The following is a 22,470-nucleotide window of genomic DNA, read 5'->3' as shown; positions in this document are numbered from 1 at the left end:
AAACAGGTTTCTGAATAAAGACTACATGACAGAATTTTCGTATTGCATAGACTTAAAAGCGCGATTTGTCCCCAAAAAATAACAAAAAAAAACTAAAAAAGTTAAAAAAAAAAATGAATGAAATGTGTCTGTTAAGATAAGGCGATGGCTCAAGTAGTTGTTTTAATATTAAACATTTGATATTTGTGAATGGTTTGTGATTATTTTGATATATTAGAAATTACTTTATTATTTTTTCCTCAATTCCTCCCTGTTGACTGGTAACTGAACTAAAAAACTCGTATTATTATTCAACAACTGTATCTTTGTACCTATGTATGTTTGACAAATAAATTGATTGATACGGCTCAGTTGACCCCAGTTCTTCTTTTAGACTATGTATTCTACATTGTTGTCAACTTGCATGTTCCGCGGCAGGGTGATCCTGTCGCAGGCCATCCGCCAGAAGCTGCAGCTGCACCGGCGAGCGGCCGCCGCTCCGGAACCCAGGGAGGAGGACAAGGCCAGGCTGTTACTTGGCGAGAGGACGGTGAGTAGAGATTTGATACGTCACGAACGCTGGACATATCTCAAAGAGGGGGAGTTGAGGGCTCGTCACACCTTGCACTGGTCGTGGGCAGGGAAGACAAGGCCAGGCTCTTACTTGGCGAGAGGACGGTGAGTCGAGATTTGATACGTCACGAATACTGGACATATCTCAAAGTGGTGGAGTTCAGGGCTTGTCACACCTTGCACTACATTACACACTCGTGGGCAGTGCACGGTTGGTTGGTCTCTACTGGCCCCCGGTGGCTTTTACCAGCTGTAGGCAATCTTCTTTATGTGCGCCATAGCAACGGTTGCCATGGTTTGTTTATATATTATACATGTTATTTTCAAATATTTTTATTTTATGTCCAACAATATTAGCAGTACTTTTAAACTGATTATTTCTCTCCTCTTTTCTCCTTCTGTCTTCTTTAGTGAAAAACTAACTTTGCGACTATACTTCCTACATCCGCGTAACACGGATCATCATTTGACGAGCCCGATAACCCAATCGGCGCGAGTGTTTGAAGCGCTTACGCATGTAAAGCAACCCCGTGTGCAGACCCCACTTGGATGGGTGACCGCAAGTGGCACAACATTTTCTCGGTCGCCTCCGTACTTCGGAAGCTACGAATAATCGTGACTATTAAGTCACGTTTAGCTATTTGGCTTGATGATAGACAGTGACAGGTTGCTAGCCCATCGCCTTAAAAGAAGAATACCAAGTTTTGACTGTGGGCTCTGTCTACCCCGCAAGCGACTAGATGAGGGGATAAGGGGATATTGACGTGACTATATGTATGTATGAGTAATCTGACACACACACGCCAAACAAAACAACATTTATGATTTCATACATCGCTTGTTGAAGTTAGCGTAAACTGTCATAGAATCTAAGAATAGAAATCTTTTTTATAAAGATGAGAGATATAGTCTATCAGGTAAGTCCAAAATTCTGATGATACATACTTTCCAGGTGGCAGAGAACAAACCGCATAAGAAGAGCACACCAAGTGTGTTCAAATTCTCCAAATCTTAGCCGTAAAGTTAGTACCATCATAGATTTCGGAATTATATGAGACCATAGAAGTCGTAAATACTAGTTTATTTGACGTGACACCGTATCGGTTTCATATTGAATCTCATTTCTGACATCTTTGCATTTGCGCAGAAAACTGCGTGCGTTGCAAGACGACGACATAATATTCCCATTTTTTTTAAACTACATATTTGGTTTTGGTTGCTACAAATAAACAATCAATCAATTCATATTTTTTATTCTTTAAATCTTCATAACATGGCATTATTACATAGGTTTATGGGACTCATCAATTAAGTTTGACAAAACCTGTGTCCGGCAAGTCCCGCTCTTAATAAACAGTGGCAACGCAATGCACTATGAACAAAGTTATAATTCTACAAAGAAAGGTTCAATTCAAACTGCAATTTAGAAAGAAAATTTCATGTAACCGATTTAAGCAATGCCTCATTTTCGTTGTACGTAAGCTTCTGTAACCAGGACAAGCAATGCTCGTTTACATTAATTAGTTCGTTAATACACAATTAATTGATACAGAATACCGTGCAAGTTTAAGAACTTTTCAAGTACAAAATTGGCATTTCTATTGCTCTATAATATTCCGATTTCTTTGAGTGGGATTAAGCAAGCGAATCTGAACCAAATGTATACAATAAGTTTGAGGCTAGTGGTATAAATATTTTTGACGAGAAAAACATTGTTTTTCTGATGTTATGTCCTTACTGTGAGAGTAATATTCCATTCATGGATATTAAGAGATTTTAATAATATCTTTCTTGTTCCATATTTTTTATGAATACCTACATAATATGTATTTCTAATTAATATTTATTTAATGAGTTGTTTATTAGAATGTGTTTTTTTAAAGTATTGGTGTTTAAGTATTCATATAATAAGAGACGTCTATTTAAACAAATGTTTGTAATGTTTACGTCTGTTTTTCCTGTTTGTAATTTTCTGCAGAAGAAATAGTTTTTAAGAATTTCAACGTAAAATTGTGCATATCAATGGTGATTGAATACAAACCATAAATATTAAAATATTAAGTTTAATCTTTTGAGATTTAACGAGTTCTTGAAAATATTCTTATTCATTAAAGTAATATAACAATTAATTTGATATGATAATAAATTAATAATATAAATAAAATAAACATTCAAATGAAAGGGAATGGCAAATATATTTTTAGCAAGTATGTTAGACAAAAAACATAAAATAAAATAAAAAATGTTATATTTAATTAAAGTTACGAATATAAATATCGTTGCATTATTAAATGTGATCATTTACATATATTAAGAAGTCTAACCAACTGTAGATTAAAAAATAACGCGCATCAATGCATTTTTCTCTTATTATGTGTATTTTTTATATACGAGTATAATGTATGTAACATTTGAAGGATTAACCTTACCTAAATAATGAACCTAATAAATTAATCAAAATTATTTAAGATTGGAATATGTGAGTTTCTGTAATTTTTGCAATATAATCATGTTAATTAAATTGCAATATAAAGCAATTTAGATTTTTTCAATTTTATTTAGCTTATAGGTATTATCACAGGATAATTATCAATATATGTATATCTCAATAAGTATTTCATTCAAACTATCCATGGAAGACTGTTATAATTAATTAAATAGGTGAATAAGTATGTGATTATATTTAACGAATAAAAAATAAGTTTCTTATTAATTAATAAGTTAGTACTACAAATTAATGTTCATTTTAATTAGTTTTTTTTTATTAGAATGTGTTTTTTTAAGTATTGGTGTTATAATCAGATAAATAGTGTTGTGATTCACTAAGATATCCTTAATTGTTAGAGTCAATATTTACTACCATGCAATATAGTATCTATAAATCTTAATATTTTCTAGGTGAAGTGTTTTTTACCATTATAGCATTATATTATTGTGCGACAAGAGTTTAGTTGCAAAAGTAATAAATGTTTATTTACAAATGAAATAGTTTTCTTTTTAGTTGCTATATTTAGATCAATTTGTCATACTTGATTCAATATGTAGAAAATTTTGTTTTTATTTATTTTTGATGCTTCGACAAATCACTATAAATAAACATACTTAAGTAATTATAGTCAATAGTTCTACTATCCCTGTTATCATAATTTATCGACCCTGAACTTCCCTGAATGACACATTTTCAAAACAAAAATTAATCCACACACAAATGCGTAAGACGTGAAATTTCAGTTACCTACATTTTCTATTTTTTCTGTGATTACCTCATACGTCAGAAGAAGTTCGACATTCGCCTTTATCCGAGAATTGCGCGGGCAGTCAGTGCCGCGCCGACTGCCGTGGGAGACGCCTGTATGCGGCTTTCGCCCGACAACGAATACGATCGTAACTGAAAACGAAACATGAGATGTAAAAATATATAACAACAATAAATTTTATAGTGTATTTTCTGTGTGAAGTGTATGACGATGGCGGTTTTTTTGTGTGTGCTGTTGTTCGCTGTAGGAGCCTTGGGGTTCAATGTGGATGTACCTTCCAGGGTGGTGTATACAGGGAACCATAATTCCATGTTCGGATTCACAGTGCAGTCCCATATGGAACACGGGCGGACTACGTAAGTACTCTTATATTTTTTTTAATTAGTTTAATTATAAAGTAATTAAAAAAGTTATAAAAGTTTTGACATGTGATATTAATATGGCTTCCAATCAACTCCTTCAAAATAAACAAAAAGTATAAACAATAAAAACTTTTCTTTTTACCTCCAACCCAAAATGAGGAAAGTTATAATAAAAATAAATATTTTAAAACATTTAAATGTTGATTATGAATATGTTAATATAATGTAGATAAGTACCACTATTTCTGATTTGCACACAAGACAAATGATTGTCTGCGCATAAATTGTATAATTATTTTCAATAAACAAAAGATAAGATAGCATTGATCTCTGCGAGCTACAGACAAGGTGAAATAGTAAATTGATGTGGAATGACATCATCGCCGTAGGAGGCTGCGAGTGTGAATTCTGACATGATTCCGATGATGTGGTCATCTGTTCATTCATTGTTCCTATACATGGATACAACTGAAGGTTCTGCCAAGTCAAGAAACCGTATGCCTCGCCCACTAATAATGATATTATTTAAATACTTAAGTAATACTTATGTCTATATAATATTTTGCTTGATTCGAAAAATCTGAGTGAATACATTATAACGATGATGTGTTTAACGCAAAAATCCTTGTTAGAAGACAGTTTTATAAAGGGCGTGCAATGATTCTAATTAATTCATATTTATACAGCTGAACGTGGCCTTTCAGTCTTTACCAGATCGTTGGCTAGTTGATGATAAATAGTTACGTGTGTTTGTTAAATGATTATATTTCGAAATAAACTTACCACCAGGTGAACAATAGGCAGCAGGGTGGGCTTGTCAACTTACTACATAAATATATATAATCACGTTTATATCCCTTGCGGGGTAGACAGAGCCAACAACTTGAAAAGACTGATAGGCTACGTTCAGCTGTTTGGCTTAATGATTACTTACTAGTTTGGAAATATACTTGTATTCTTATGAACATAATCAATCTTATATAGTCCAAAAAATATTTAGCCTCATAACATGAGGTAATAGATAATGCACCTAATTAGTTAACAATCGTTAACTCTAGTACCTATTAGTAGGTAGACATCGTAGACCGGGTCCGTCGACCGGGCGTAACCTAAATCAACACGTTTATCAATAATCAAGCTGATTTGACAATGCCATTTGTTTGAGCCATTGCCAGGTGATTATGGTTAGGTTACAAACATTAGTTGAAGTCATTAATTAATGATTAAGAACATATTTTTAAGGTTTAAGTGCGTACAAATTATTTTCGTAAATTTTCTTACTTTTGACAACATGAGTTAATTAAACCTCAGATCTCGCTCCAATTGTAAATGTTTGCCGATAATAATTTAATAAGACATCAGTTAGGATTTGTAGAAAATATCTTATAAACTTTTTAATTAGACAGAACTCAACATACAACAAATTACAGATCGATCGTATTGGTATTGATTTTTGACGTCATTTATAACTAGGGTTAATTTTGCAACGATGAGGGCTGATCGTTATCAACCCCTATTGCATTAATTGTGGGTATAACATAACATACCACTTTCCCCCTTTTCATTATTTTGTTCCTGCTCCGCCGAAGTGAACAATTTCTTTCAAGAGAATTCTTAAGAATATCATTGTTACATCAAGAAGTTAAAATTGATAAATGGCCCAGGTGTTAGTACATGCTTTATCTTTTCCCAATATCTTATTATTTTTATTGATCTTTTTATTTCGATCAATAAAAAATGAATTGCAAAACATGATAGTTTTTCAAATCTTTATTCATAGCTTGAGTCTTTTCGAAGACAAAACTTAGTGAGGGTTACCTAAGCGTTAAATTAAACACAGCAATCTTTTGTTAGTTTATTTACTCTGACACCCATCTATTATCTGTGGCACCCCGTCCAGTTCCACCCTAAAGACAATGCCGCAAATTTCGTTTTACCGACCGGAAACACTGCCGGCGCGTCACATGTCGGACACATGCGCGGGCGCACACTGCGCCCTTTCTGCTTTTAACTTTTTTATTTTACTTAATATAGTCATGGGCTATTTTTGTTGTGAGGGTGCGACGTCGCTTCCCGTTGATTTATGGTATTTTTCGCTTACAAATAAAGTCTATATGAACAAGCGTTTTTTCTCCGAATGTCATTAGGGCTTCGGGTTGCCAACAAGTGGCCTTTATCCGACTAATGGTAAAGATAAGTAATGACTTTCGATGAGCGATATACAGCTGGGGTTGGTTTTGTGGTGGCATTGATCGGGTATTGGTTTGTAGAAAAAAAATGGAGATCAAGAACTGGATTATTTTTTATTCGGTGAATGATATTTTTTTTTGCTAGTTTAACATGTGTCGTATTTTTTTGAGATAGTGTAAGAAATTTTTCTATACTATGGTAGTTTTGTCTAGAAAGTTCCATAATATTAATATCAAGATCAGGACGTTCGGAGTATGTAAAACTCTTTGCAAATTCCTACTCTCTCTCTCTCTCTCTACTCATTCCCAGTTGCAACCTCCGCCACAATTCTTCGGGGTCTGTGGTACGCTTGAAAATTCCTACATCTTTTACAATATAATGCAATGTTTTAAGATATACATAGGTATTTCTAGGTTTACACCGCGCTTTCTAATCTGATTTCATTTCCGTTCTGTATGTGTTGACTCACAAGTCATCGCAATAGTAATCCGAGAGATTACGAGTCGATTACGAATCAACAGGTTGGTAAGTTTGCTAGCGGATTGTTTTTACCTGTTGACCATCACATAGTAATCATTAAGTATAATAAGTAACAGGTTTACCTTCAGTTATTAATTTAATAAGAATTGCGTCTTTTGTTTACTATGCTGTAGTTAAAGGATTATTTTCTTAGAAGAGTCCTTTTTACGCCTAAACAGAGACACTGTGTTGAAAGACCAGTCTATTAAAACCAGAATTATCTAGTTCCTTTATTGTTTGCCGGTTGGCTGGAAGAGATCCCTTCATGGGATAAGTCCGCCATTGCAAGTTATTTGTTTTTTTTATAACTATGTTCTTGTAACTGTGTAAATTTCTATGCTATAAAGATATTACAAACAAACCACATGGTAAATAGGGCCAATAAACTATCAGTCACTTATTTTTACGCTTAAAATTCTCATTTCACATGTAATTATGACTACGATGATCTTACTGTATTTTTTTTTGGTTAGACAGCTGTCTATTGTAGGTAACATTGTATATTTGACGAGCATTAAAATTGCTTAAAACGTCGAAATTATGTCAAGATACATTCAAAAACGTTATCTGTGGTGCACAAGTGAATGTCACAGTGTAGGTATGTATCGCGATAACCCCTGAACCGTGTGTTATCGCACCGGCGGCTTTTCATATTCATATCTCTGCAACTGGGAGATATGCATTTTTTCGTTCGAAGTGTCTTACATCAGCGTTACAATTCCTGGTTCATATCGACTGGGTGTTAGATGCATGTATAGGTTACACACATTAAAATAAAACTTTGCAATATGCCTTGTGGTTTCCGAAAAATAGAATAGAACCACTCCATATGTTTTCCATGGATGTCGTAAACGTGACTAAGGGATAGGCTTATAAACTTGGGATTCCTCTTGTATGCGATGGGCTAGCAACCTATCTTTATTTGATTTCAATTTCTGAATCTTTTCATGACTGCTGGCTCGAGACGTGATTTATGTGATTATATGAATGAATGATATGGAGTGATAGGTACTATATTCTTCTTTATATTTGTGCCGTGTGGTTCCCGGTACCGGTAAAAAAATATTGTACTGGATGGATGTGTGGATTACATTCAGACAATCGTCTCGGCACTTGCAGAACAGAGGTCCCTTTATCGTAGTTTCAAGGAAGCGGACTGTTCAGCTGTGTTGCGGGTTTAATTTCTTATTACGACATGTGGGTGGGTACAGTACAAATGATACAACCGCGCGAACGAAGGCGCGGGCAAGCTTGTTGTTACATAAAACCAAGTATTTTCCCCGAAGGGTCGGCAGAGACTACATCTTTTCATTTCTTTTTTTTTTTTCGCTTCGTTCACTTTATCACTTCCTGCGTGCAAGCTCGTCCTTTTTTGATACAAAATATCTCTTTTATTTTCTTATAGTTGCAGCGTGATGTTATATATAGCCTACAGCCTTCCAAGTCTTTCTCTCTCTCTAACTTCCAGCCGATAAATGGTCTATTCAACGCAAAAAGAATTTTTCAACAAACAAACAAACTCTTCAGCTTTATAATATTAGTATAGATGGTTCCAGTAAAATGATTTCGCTCTTAACACAGTCCCGGGCTATTTTCGGTCGCGGATTCAGAACTGTTACGTTGGCATGGAATTCCTTAGATTACTGAAAGTTAAAAAGTCTCATTTCGCCTGATATTTTTGGTTTTTAAATAATTAAGCTGGAAATAAAACTGCGTCGCTTCCGGGAGAGCAGAATGGGATTATTCCTTGTGTGTGTCGAAATTTAATGAATTAATATAATTATATACGGGAGAAATATATAAGTTTGAGAGTAGTTTTGCGAGGTACTAACTCAACGACACTATGTTTTATAGATAAACATCCAAGACCCAGGCCTATCAGGTTAAGTTCGCTTTCGATCATGCCCTGGCCGGGATTCGAACCCAGAACCTAATGTGTCACAGACAAGCGCACTACTTCTACGCCACAGAGGCCGTCAAATCAAATTTTAATCAAACGGAATTAAAAGTTACACTTATTTGTTATTATTTCCGACATCTGTGAAGTGAACCAATCAATGAAAAATAAAAATTTAATTTGTGATTTTTATAGCAATTAAGTAAGCTTTTAAGGCCATTTCAGACGAAGTAGGTGAAAATCGATCTAAGGTATCGATATAATATAAATAACATATGACCGTAAATTAAACTCAAGACACTTGAGTTAAAAGCAAAGGAAGGCATGTCTCGTCATGAAATGGAACGAATAAACAAACCTAGTTAGAATCAACATGAACATCGGTTTGTCCGTTGCGCAAGCATTGTAAATCATAATATGCAAAGCGTTGCGCGTGCGCATAGCCGTTATTGCAAGTCAGCGGTCGAAAGGGCTGCGCCATCGCCGTGTTCACGTCTGGGGATCATAAGAATTATGGTTAAAGGAAATATATTTCAAATACATTAATGTCTTTAAATGGTTGAACTCTGAAACTGCTATTTCAATTTTTACTTCTAACGGACAGGACATAGAAGAACATGCAAGCAAATTCTTCTATGTCCTGTCATGTGTGTTTGTGTCACGTGTATTCAAGGGACACCTGTATGCAATGCATGCATACCACTTCATTTACATGTATATTTTTGCAGTATTTATTAACCTCGCATTTTTTCTTGGTTGAAAATGCCTTTTTGTTTTTACAGTGAAATGGCAATAAAAAAATCTTTTAAAGAATGAAGCATTAAGTATTTATTTCACATATACACGTATACATACCCACTAGTCAGAAGTAATTCGACTGCCTTTATGCAATTCCGCGTTCCTGTTCTAAAATAGTTCCAGTAGTTCGAGATCTGTCGAAGACGTCTGCGCAGGCGCATCCGTGACCTCATTCCATCATGGCGGCCGACCTCACGAGTTTTACATTTACACAGCAAACAACATCATTGTTGATGTTGAAACTACTATCTTTGAATATATCGATCAATCCTGAACACCGTACAAGACTTGGGAATTTATTGTAACGATGGTTGAATGAAGTTATGCTTTTTATTATCATTTTCATTACATTGCTATTGATGCGGCATGTGGTTTGAGAGCGCATTCTTGCGAGTGATCAAAAATTAGTTTATGATGAAAGAATTTTGCTCGAACGATGATTTTATCTCTTTAAATGTGATAATGTTTAGAAGAGATGTTTTTTTTATATCTTTGCTTTTGTGTTATAGATTAAGGTATTCTAGAGTTTTATAATTCATTTACATACATATAATCACGTTTATACCCCTTACGGGGTAGACAAAGCTAAGTCTTGAAAAGAGGCCACGTTTAGCTGTTTGATTGAAACTCAAATAATGACAGGTTGCTAACCCATCATCTATAAGAGATCATAAATTAAAATAAACTATTGTTACAATTTTTCGTAAAAGTAATTGCGACGCTCAAAGTATTATTTATTCATTCATATAGTCACGTCTATATCCCTTGCGGGGTAGACAGCCAAAAGTCTTGAAGAGATTGGTAGGCCACGTTCAGCTGTTTGGCTTTTTGATAGAATTGAGATTCAAATAGTGACAGGTTGCTAGCCCATCGCCTAAAACTAGAATCCCATGTTTATAAGCCTATCCCTTAGTCGCCTCATACGACATCCATGGGAAATGAGATGGAGTGGTCCTATTCTTTTTTATGCTGGTGCTGGGAACCACACGGCACACTCGAAAGTATTATTTACTAGTAAAAAACAACTGCTAGTTTCTCAGGGTTTCTAACAGCAACTTTTTGAAACATTACCATAAATTTTTGGCTGCACACTTGTTTACCAGAATCCGAACGCAGCATTCGTGAACGAGGTCACCGGGCTAAGGTCAGCGCTGTGGAGGATTTTGAAGTATTTTTGAGTCGTTTTATTTTAAATCATGAGCATTTTGTATTCTTCCTGTGAGTATGAGTTATAAAAGTTACATAACATATTATCACGTCTATATCCTCTGCGGGGTAGACAGAGCCAACTGTCATCAAAAGAGTGAAAAGCCACGTCCAGCCGCCTGGCTCATTGATAGAATTGAGATTCAAATAGTGACAGTTTGGTAGCCCATCGCCTAAAAGAGGAATCCGAATTATATAAGCCTATCCCTTAGATCGTGGGAAGTGGAAAGAGGTAGTCTCTGCCTACCCCTCCGGGAAAGAGGCGTGATTTTATGTATGTATGTATCCCTTAGTCGCTTTTTATGACATCCGTGGGAAAGAGATGGAGTGGTCCTATTCTTTTTTCTATTAGTGCCGGTAAAAGTTGTACTTTTAAGTAGGTGAAGTTACCGTTTACAAATTTATTTCAGAAGCTTAATTAACTATTGGATTTACCCGCAACTTTAAAAGTAAAAATACTAATAAAACTTTTGACTATCTACTAGAAAAAATACGGTCTTGTGATCCAGCTATCTCTGGTCAAATCACTGACCTACATATTACGGTTAGATCATTTCGTCTGACTACCGAAGTCCTAGATAACGGTAAAAAGGATAAGGAAATACTCGTATACACACTACTGCTCAGTAATACGCAAAAAGTAGTATACTATAACGACTTTTCAGTGTGGGTCACTGACAATGAGCTTAATTTAAATAGACGCTCGTAACACCATATTAATTGCACCAATTTTGTCTAAATACACATTAACCTTGAAAATTTATTAAACTTGGCCTAAATTATGATTGGTTTTAATTAAACACTCATGAGGATGAGTTTAAAAACCATACATACATAAAATCACGCCTCTTTCCCGAAAGGGTTGGCATTAGAGACTACATCTACTACATCTTTCCACATTTCATGCAAGCTCGGCGGTTTCGGGTACTCTTGACCTGACCCTTCGCCAGGACGTCCTTAATTTTATAAAAACACCAAGAAGGAAAATAAGTATAAAAATACAGAACAATTTCTTTGTCATTATTCTGAGTAATGTAACAGAGTATTTTTAAGTTTTACCATATGGAGAAATACAATGACATCAGCAAGGTTGACCACAGTGGGAACCCGAAAGGCAATCTCTCGAAAGAGGTCAAGGTCATAATTTTCCCTTGATCGTGAGATGACCAGTTCTGCTGGAATTATGATGCACGACCTTGGCCTGTTTTCTGAATGAAATGTCACGTGTATGATGTCATAATGTGCTCATGTTTATTGCAATTAGTGTACCGCTCTAGTAGACAAAAACAATAAGAGTACACACACAATCACGTCTATATCCTTTGCGGGATAAACAGAGCCAACAGTCAAGACTGATAGGCTAAGTTCAGCTGTTTGGCTTACTGGTAGAATTGAGATTCAAATAGTGACAGGTTGCTAGCCCATCGCCTAAAAGAAGAATCCCAAGTTTGTAAGCCTATACCTTAGTCGCCTTTTACTACATCCATGGGAAAGAGATGGAGTGGTCCTATTCTTTTTTCTATTGGTGCCGGGAACCACACGGCACACCTGTAAATGCAGGCAGGAATGTGACAGACTTTTATTATTTACTCAAAAGGCTTTATACTGTTTATTGTATCAAATATTAAGATTACAATTTTTGTTTTGTCTTTAAGTACTTTAGAGGAGAAGTATCTATCTTTAGTCCTAAGAAGAACTGTTTGGCACCAAACTATACTGGATGTTTTTTCATTTCACTGGTTATCAAAACTTCTGTTCATTAGTTGCCCTCTACGACGTTCACAGAAAGAGATGGACTTATCTGCTCTACTGAAACCCCCACTACCAATACTTGTTTCTCATTCTAACTAAGTATTATTTAGAGAACAATGTTACCGTTTAACACGTCAAATAAATCATTGTTATATTTATGCTTAACTGCGTTTCGTGTCATATAGCGTACCGCATCTACTTACTAACATTGTAAACGTTTGTTTTAAGTTATTCATCTGTATCATACGTAAATTATTTGAAATACCGGTTGGGTTAACGAAAATATATGATTGTATGAAGGAAGGAGTTATATGTTCGTATGCTCGTTAATTTGTGTTTTTTCTACTGATTCCTCCAAAATTGCCCTTGCATTGCGGCCCATCATACAATACTTTACACACCCGAATGGTTTGTTGACACAATGAAATGAAATGTTTTGCTAAAAAGAATATATTAAACTTAATTTAGCTACATCCGTATTAATTCAAAATGACTGATGGAAAAAAATCGCTAGCACCCTTTATTGATGTTCACTTATATTTTTTTTCTGAAAATATCCGTATTGAACAATTGTTTTAGAAAGCGACACCTTTTAACTAGAATATTTTTTTTATGAACTCAACAATTTACAACGAAATGCCAGGCCGAAATGCTGTCTCAACGGCAGTCAGCATTTGCAGTCTCTCATAAAACTGTTAAGGACTCATGATGAATAGCCCAGGTTTCTACCAGGTCAAAGGTATTACATACACGAGTGAAAGTCCAAACTCGAGCAAATTGCACCATCGAGACACAATCGATACGTTTTTATCGAGTGAGAGGCTGCTGAACCAGTGCCCTTTATATCCGATTAATAAGTAATCAGCTGCGATTACTCGATTACTGGTATTTATAACGTTGAGGTGTGTTGTCGTCAAAATCATAAATCCGATTTGACTTTCTGCTTTCACTATATTAAAATGTTAATCATAGTTCATGACTTACTTAGGCTTTTATTAAGAACAGAAAATACGAAGTTTATACGCAAAAGTTTTGTTTGGTTGTAAGGTTTCTCCTGAGCCGTGTGTACTTTGGCAAAACAGGACCACTCAATCTATTTCTGTAACTATAAAGAACTTCTTTTAAATTTCTAGATATAGTCAAAGGTGAACACAATGTTAAAAATGTTCATTTACAGGAAATAAATATCCTATTTCTATATCTATCCTATATTTCTAATAAAAAAAAACTCTTGAGTTATTCCATTATGCCTATTCTTCTCATGTCTTTTATGTTAAGGCATATGTAGTTACCTATCAAGATTGTTTTACCTTTATTTCAGTTATTATCCAAACTAATGGACTGTAATTTCGTACGTATCTTTAACGAAACCAAAGTATTGAACGAAAGAGCTGCGAATGCAGTCGAGAATTCGCTTCGATTAGAGAGAGAAAGTGTGTGTTTGTGTGTAATAGGATTAATATTATCTATTTTATTATTAGAAACTGATTAATGTAAAGGAAGCATTATGTCACCGCTCAGTGCCACATCTGTGAGTCAAGGTGAGTCAGGTACCGGTGTGCGAGTTATCTAATGTGTTAGTTTGTAGACACGTTTAAAAACATATCTTTAATCATCTATGTTTTCAAATAGTTATAAGTGGTAATAATTCTTTATTTGTACGGGTTAGTGGGTTTTTGGAAACCTTCCTAGTGGTCTACGTTGTTATAGCTGTATCATCAATCATCATCTTCGTAGCGTTAGTCCCGATTGTTTTCTACCAAATCTTACTAAAAAAATCTTCATAAGTAACGATAGTAGATGAAAAAAAATTACAATATTTTGAGTGCGACCTCTTCTTTTTAGCCTTATTATTTTGTCCGACATAAGTACCTATCTGTACTACGAGTATATATTTTTTTGTCACCACATATACTTATGGGGTGCAATAAATGTTTGTGTATTTAGTATTCTCTTGCCAGTGACCAGATTCTGTAGCGACTGATTGCGACTGATGTTTTTATAGACTTAATGTTTGACATCCGTAACCTTGCAGCGGGATCTACAAAAGAATATAACTGCTTCCACGCAAAAAATCATCGAAATCTGCACTCTATTATAGCTACGACTGACATTTCCACAGCTGTAATGTAAGTTATATGTAATGTAATGCATTGAACTTTGATTGGTCCTCCGGCAACAGTTTTACGACTTCAACAATCAGCAAGATGCGTTTCAAAGCGAGGATGCTATCGAAGGACCATATCGCTCAGAACACTCAGACAATCGTTGTAAATTACAGAAATAACGGCCGAGTTATCGCACAAGGTGACTTTAATTGTTTTTTAATATCGTATGCGCCCGCGTCGCTTCCGTCGGGTCGGTGTCGCGACGTGCGCAAGCGACCATGCGTGCATACAAAAGTGGGAGCTTAGAGCCAATTTGATAATAGTTAGAAGATTATTATTTTACGTTTTATGTTTCTTTTAGTTCAGTTATAATTATGGATGCGCGGGGCTTGTGGAAAAGAAGTATAATTTTATAAAGATATCAAAAATTATAAGATATTGTTTAGATAGTCTTATTTGAAGGTCTTAAAGTTAGACTGACATTTCGAGCAAAGCAATAGATACAGTAATTTGTAGTTTATAAGACCCTGAAGCATAGCGGCGGTGGTCGTCCAATCAATAAAGAAAAACATTCAAATATTATAATACTTAGATATTCTTTCTATTTTATTATAAGCTTCTTGTATAAAAGACGAATGCAGTGCCATCTGGCGGCCACTAGCTGCCACATCCGGCTAGCTCTTGTGCAACTTGTAAATCTTAGGACTATTGACTGAGAAGAAAAGTTATAGAGTTTACACGTGACAGCACACGTGGTAATCGATGAATGCGCAATCTGCAGTCGGAATTTGAGATGTGGTTTGTTTTCTGTAATCATTTATCGATTATTTACAAAATCATCATGCTTTTTATCGTTAAATAAAGCATGATTATTTTGTTAATAGAAATGATATGTAATGCTGTTATGTTATATTCCAAAAACCTACTGATAGGAACACTAGACTCGACCGTCAGGAGTAACATACGTATATAATTTACGATTTTACGAGTATAGTAGTAATTATACGTATATAATTTTATTTTACGAGAAATTTTATGTAATTTTACGAGTTAGCACGCAGCGAAGCAAATATTTCTTTTTCAATTTGTGATTTTGTAAAAACATTTGTTTTTTTTTTGATGGTTTTTCATTAATTACTTAACAATATTTCCTACTCCTCTTGGGAAGAGGCGTAATTTTATGTATGTATTGAGAAGAGACGTCGCATTCTAGTTACCATGGGGACCTACTATGGTGTTATTGGTTTCACATTTCACGCGTCCAAGTCACGCGAATCGCCGGGTTTTTCACATGACTAAGCGACGACACATCACCTGCATTATAAAGTTAGTTAGTAGTCGCCCCTCGTCTGAGTTCTAGGGACAATATCATACCAACTCAAAAATAAGGAGGTATTTCAATTTGGCTGTAGGAATAACTATTTTTATGTCCGTGAAAATTTCCGAATGTTACATATGTTGCTGTATAGTAATGTATTGTATGTTCAGCTGTGTCTATCGATATGCTAAATCTCATCAAAATAGACTCAGTAGCTTTTGAGTTTATCCACATCAACACTAATAGTAAAGACAAAGAGATTTGTATGTTTGTAACAAATCAAAAACTACTAGACTGATTTTCACGAAATTTGGCACAAACATAGAATAAGACCTTCGGGAGTGACACAGGCTTGTTTATTACTAAAATAAATTTTTATAAAAATTATTATTATATAATAAACGTTAATAATATAAATTAGCATAATTGTATCCTAATTTATATTATTAATTAATTAATATAAGGGACAACTAAACCATTGCAGGTCACGTAATTTAGTCGAAATCTGAGTCATTTTCTCGAAATACAGTGACGTGACTATTACTCAACGAGGTAAAACGACACTAATTGATCAATCACTGATGACGTGTTTATTGATACTAGTAACAATGTATGAGCGACACAAGGTTTCCTGACTTCTAAGAAATTTGCGACTTTGTTGGATACAAGCAAGGAAATCGGTGAATGTTAAGTGTTTTCATAACAATTTTTAAAAAGAAATAATGTACTATAAGAGTAGATAATGATGTTTTGAAGTGTTTTTTTTTAAATCTTACTGATTTATAGCAGGCTTATTCTAAGGGTTTGGTGTGTGTAAGATGAGGTCACAGTCCTTAGAAGGGTGACCAGGGGGTCACTCTTTTGAGGGACCTGTCTGAGTTTAGATCCATTAGGGAATGATGAAATCAACTCACTAGCCATAGTGCAGCTTTCATTTTTAATAACATCAGGTTACGATTTAGATTTGAGGCTTTATTAACTAATTTTTCAAAAGCTGGCTATTTAATATTTTAAGAGTGAGTAATACTCGTATTTTAGTTATAAGGCACTTGTTCAGTGCATAAAATATATATATTATTATTAAAACAATAAAAATAGACAGTTATTATAAGTTCGAATCAAACCTTATTTAGTCATGGTGTTTCCAGTGGTTCTTAAAGTGGAGCGACCATAAATTACGTTGCGGGCAGTGGGCAGTCACTCAATGACTTGACGTCACGCCATTCACCAGTTAAGTTGGCGACTTGATTCTACTAAGTGCCTGTTCATAGAAAAAGAAGGGGTTTGGCAAAAGAAAACGCTTTAGTATTTTACTGAAAATGACAAAAATGAAAACGACTTATACCGTTTTTGGAATGTAAAGGTCAGGAGTAGAATTTTAATGAGGTAATTTAGGCGTCTGTGGTTGAAGGTATTCTTTTTTATAGTGAGAAGCGAGTGCAAACAATTCTACACTTTCTGCCATCAGATTGTACTCAAAATTTATGGTTAGAGCCTTGTTAGAGCATAGAGAAAAAAGTTCTTATGTTTTTATTTTACGATGTCTTTAGTTCTCGTATTTTTGTAATTTTCATTCGTTAAAATACCTTTATTCACTTTGAATTATAATGAAAAAATATTTCCAAAGTAGTAGGTACGTAGGTAGAAGATTACTGTTTGGGACAACTAAATTGAGTAAATACCAATAAAAAAAAAAAAGAAAATAGCCAAGGCGGTCCCACTAATAATTTTCAAAAATGGAACTAATTTCAAAGACAATATTTTTATTACACACAAGTCTTATTCAACCAGTGCAATCATCGATCTCGTCGGTAACTCGAAGCGAACTCGCGTCATTCTCGCCCACGACCCGTAGTACGCCCACGCCTCGCCGCCATATGGCCAGATGAATGTAAACACTGTACGGACACTAATTACGGTTAGTTCATGACTATTATGATGTCGTCGAGTCAGACTTACGGCTTGAAAGATTATATTATGCTATGGTTGCTGTCAAACATATTTTGGATTTTTAAAGTATATATATTTATTACTATGTCAATTTTACATACATATGTACATACATATAATCACGTCTATATCCCTTGCGGGGTAGACAGAGCCAACTGTATTGAAAAGACTGATAGGCCACGTTCAGCTGTTTGGCTTTATGATAGAATTAAGATTCAAATAGTGACAGGTTGCTAGCCCATCGTCTAAAGGCAGACTTCCAAGTTTATATTGGCCTATCCCTTACTCGCCTTTTATGAGATCCATGGGAACGAGATGGAGTGGTCCTATTGTTTTTTATATTTTTATATTGGTGCCGGGAACCACACGGCACGGCATATGTCAATTTTGTAACATAACACGTAACATTTTATAATAGACATTCTTTGGAAATGCATAAAATGTGTTTCAATATTGACTGCACTTAACAAATTTAGATACAACTTGCATCTGCTAAGAATTCCACGTCATAATATAATTTATTTTACACATTTTCTGTGTAATACTACTCTGTTAAGAAAGTAGCAGGAAAAGATCAATAATACACAAACTGTTTGTTGTTCATCCAAATTTATTTTATCACCTTCAAAATATGCTCCTTTAGAAACGATACACTTACGCCAACGAATAATCCAATCATCAAAACATTTTTTAAACGCTGTTTCCGGAATTGAGGTCAGTTCTCGCCGCGAATTCTCTTTTATGCCTTCTACCGATTGAAAACGGGTGCCACGAAGTGGTAATTTGAGTTTAGGAAAAAGAAAAAAGTCGGCTGGAGCCATATCTGGTGAATATGGTGGTTGCTCGATGGTATTTGTTGAGTGTTTGGTTAAAAATTCGTTCACAATGATGGCCTTGTGCGAAGGTGCATTATCATGGTGCAAAATCCAAGAATTTTCTTTCCACAAATCTGGCCTTTTTCGTCGGATTTGCTCTCTTAAACGCCGCATAACACTCAAATAATATTCCTTATTTACCGTTTGACCTTCCGGCAAGAATTCCGAGTGCACAACACCGCGATAGTCAAAGAAAACAGTCAACATGACTTTGACTTTTGAACGACTTTGGCGTGGTTTTTTCGGTTTCGGTTCAGTTGGAAGGCGCCACTCCGAAGCTTGTTGACTAGTTTGCATGTCAAACTCGTAAACCCACGTCTCGTCACCAGTAACAATGCGTTTCATGAATGTTGGGTCGGAATTGACTCGTTCTAGCATGTCCTCAGCGACTCTCATGCGATTGAGTTTTTGAAAAAAATTCAGGTCTTTTGGGACTAGCCGAGCGGCAACATGTTTCATACCCAAATTATTAGTTAAAATGGTACGGATCAACTCGTGAGATACAGAAAGTTCGGTGGCTATCTCTCTCAAAGTTGAATGAGGATTTTCAGTCACTATTTCCTTCACTTTTGCGATGTTAACTTCAGTTGCAGACGTTGATGGCCTACCAGAGCGAGGCAAATCTTTCATCACATCTCGACCGCTTTTGAACGCTTTGTACCACTCATAAGCACGAGTTTTTGATAAAGTCGATTCACCGTAAGCCTTCTGTAACATTTTCAGTGACTCCGAACACGATATTCCATTGGCAATGCAAAATTTAAGACAAACTCTTTGTTCGATGTTTTTATCCATTATGAAATTAGCAATACACACTAGATATGATATAACTAAAAATAGCACTGTATTTAATGTAAACAACAGATGCAACTCAAACTCCGCGCCAAAATGGAAAACAGTTGTGCCAATCTAACAACAACAAAAAAAACAAAAATTTGAATTTGGAACCATAAATAAATAATCCATTCCCGATACTTTTCTGACTGAATGTATTTTGTAGACATTTGAACGGGTGTAAGTAGCCAAATATTTTACTAGATACTAACTTTTACGCGGGACTTCGCTCCCGTGGGGAATTCCAGAAGAAGTAGCCTGTGTCGTCACTCCCAAAGGTCTTTTTTATATCTGTGTAAATTTCGTGAAAATCAGTCCAGTACTTTTTGTGATATTCGTTACAAACATACAAATCTTTGCCCTTTATTATTAGTCAGTACCAGTTATTTATCCAAGGATGTAAGGTACATAATTAACATATTTATATAACCATTTGTATACAATATATATGTTCATTGCAACATAAGACATCCGAAGAACGTTCAAACGGATTCCTTTCAAGATAGGAAGCACTAATGGCGTCCGCTTTATTGAATCTTATTAGTAAGATCATGCATTATATAGCTAATGGAGAAATCATTCATTCTATCTCTGTTTTATCAAAGTGCAAATAAAAAAGGAACATACATACATACATATGGAAGAAAAGAATAGGACCACTCCATCTCTTTCCCATGGATGTCGTAAAAGGCGACTGAGGGGTAGGCTTATAAACTTGGGATTCTTCTTTTAGGCGATAGACTAGCAACCTGTCACTATTTGAATCTCAATTCTATCGTCATGGTAAACAGCTGAATGTGGCATATCAGTCTTTTCAAGACTGTTGGCTCTGTCTACCCCTCAAGGGATATAGACGTGATTATATTTATGGAAGTCGTATTGCCGGAATTATTGCTGTTTTAGTTTTTGCTATATAATCCATTTTTTCTAACAGTTATATAAAACAAAGCCTTTGGAATTCCATTCCCGGCACGATACCGGTTCCCTTTATGATACAACAGTAATTTTTGCGTGCCATTTAGAAACCTTAATTGAAATAAAGATTTTATCACTATGATGATTCACTTAATTTCCGTTTCCGCTTTGGGCACGCTTCATTCAAAAGACATCAACGCATTGCAACGAATAATTAATTAAAATAAATTAATTTATATTCTCTCTCTGTTAACCCTCTCTCACTCTTATATTAAAGTGTAACACTTATATAATCCTGTAAGTATGGTTCCCGGCACCAATAGAAAAAAGAATAGGAACACTCCATCTCTTTCTCATGGATGTCTTAAAAGGCGACTAAGGGATAGGCTTATAAACTTGGGATTCTTCTTTTAGGCGACGGGCTAGCAACTTGTTATTTTATATGAATCTCAATTCTGTTTGTAAGCCAAACAGCTGAACGTGGCCTATCAGTATGTTCAAGACTCTGTCTACCTCGCAAGGGATATAGACGTGATTATATATATGTATTTATTCCCATAAGGCGATGGATGGATTGATAATACGAACTTCAAAAACCACACGATACGGCCAGTTTAATTACAGTATTAAAATGAAATGCGCGGTCAAGATTGGAATTACAGAGGTGAGATCAATCTTTTTGATGGCAACCAAGTTATGACATCAATAGTCAACGGACGTATTTACTGACTGACTGATTGATGATCAGATATTTTGACCTGACACTGTGAAATAGAGTTGGCTGAGTTCGTTCACTCGGGAACTTATGGGTTTGTGTTTAGATTAAGTTACATGTAAGTACAAGTGGGTCATATTGAAAAGTCACGATACATCTTAGGTAAAAAGGTGGTTTACCTTTTCTATGTCGGTTAATGTACCTAAAAGCAGTTTAATCTGAATACAAAAAAAAGAAGAAAATTATAGCTACATTAATTTTTAGAAATAAATCTTAAAATTATAAACCAGGTCAGTCTTTTACAGATTATAGGTCTCAATTTATCATAAAATAGTTACGTTTAGATCTTTGCAATATTATAAAGAGGTAAAAATCATAAAATAAATTATGATTTTTGCCTCTTTTACTATTCAAAAGACAGAGACAATCTATTACACTACAAGTATATCTGTGCTATTAATTCCAAACACAAATCCAAGTGTTACAAATAATTCGAATCCATCAGAATGCGTATACGTTCACTCGTCAGTCGTCACGCTACATCAAAACAAAATCAATCAGACGGACGGTCAGACCTCGGATCGCTGTAGGGGTCAGGGTCATAAATCGTGGCGCTAGTGTCGAGTTTCACATCGGGTTACAAACTGACAGACAGACCACCGGTAGCGTGTGACTATATGCGAAGCCTGTACCTACTTAAATATGTTCTCTTCACTACATAGTACCTATAAAACAAAGCCGCTATTTTAGTCTGTTTGTCTGTATGCTTAAATCTTTAAAATTACGCAACGGATTTTGATGCGGTTTTTTGTAACAGATAGAGTGATTCAAGAGGAAGGTTTTTATGTATATTTTTTTCCGAATTTTGCACCCGTGCGAAGCCGGGGCGGGTCGCTAGTTAATTATAAAACGCAGTTAGGTATTTAAAAAAATATTCACATTGAAAAAGTTAATCAAGTGGAAAGGTGTAGTTAAGTATGTAGGTAAACATAACATATAATCACGTCTATATCCCCTGCGGGGTAGACAGAGTCAACAGTCATCAAAATACTGAAAGGCCACGTTCAGCTGATTGGCTTATAAAATTTCAAACAGTGACTGGTTGCTAGCCCCACATTATCAATATTATCTATTCACCATAAAATAGCTCGCTAAATTAATCACAAGCTGAATTTAAAGAAAGATAAAATGTTTATTTGGTACATAATAATATATCAAGAAC

The 22,470-nt window shown here is 35.1% G+C and overlaps 2 protein-coding genes across 2 annotated transcripts in view; both read left to right on the top strand.

The window, feature by feature from the left end:
• The window catches only part of LOC106139057 (protein hobbit), a 36,617-nt gene extending 33,120 nt beyond the window's left edge, over positions 1-3,497 (top strand). The window contains exons 37-38 of the mRNA XM_060954908.1: positions 418-529; positions 1,505-3,497. Coding sequence (XP_060810891.1) covers positions 418-529; positions 1,505-1,567 — 175 coding nt within the window. The 3' untranslated portion in view covers positions 1,568-3,497. The remainder of the gene's footprint in view (positions 1-417; positions 530-1,504) is intronic.
• A 383-nt stretch (positions 3,498-3,880) lies between these two features.
• Positions 3,881-22,470, top strand: part of LOC106138771 (integrin alpha-PS2) — a 124,247-nt gene continuing 105,657 nt past the window's right edge. Inside the window, exon 1 of the mRNA XM_060954798.1 lies at positions 3,881-4,165. Coding sequence (XP_060810781.1) covers positions 4,014-4,165 — 152 coding nt within the window. The 5' untranslated portion in view covers positions 3,881-4,013. The remainder of the gene's footprint in view (positions 4,166-22,470) is intronic.

The sequence above is a fragment of the Amyelois transitella genome, chromosome 5 (assembly GCF_032362555.1).
Source record: "Amyelois transitella isolate CPQ chromosome 5, ilAmyTran1.1, whole genome shotgun sequence".
Lineage (NCBI taxonomy): Eukaryota > Metazoa > Arthropoda > Insecta > Lepidoptera > Pyralidae > Amyelois > Amyelois transitella.
The sequence above is the reverse complement of the archived record's forward strand: the minus strand, read 5'-3'. Positions and strand labels throughout refer to the sequence as shown.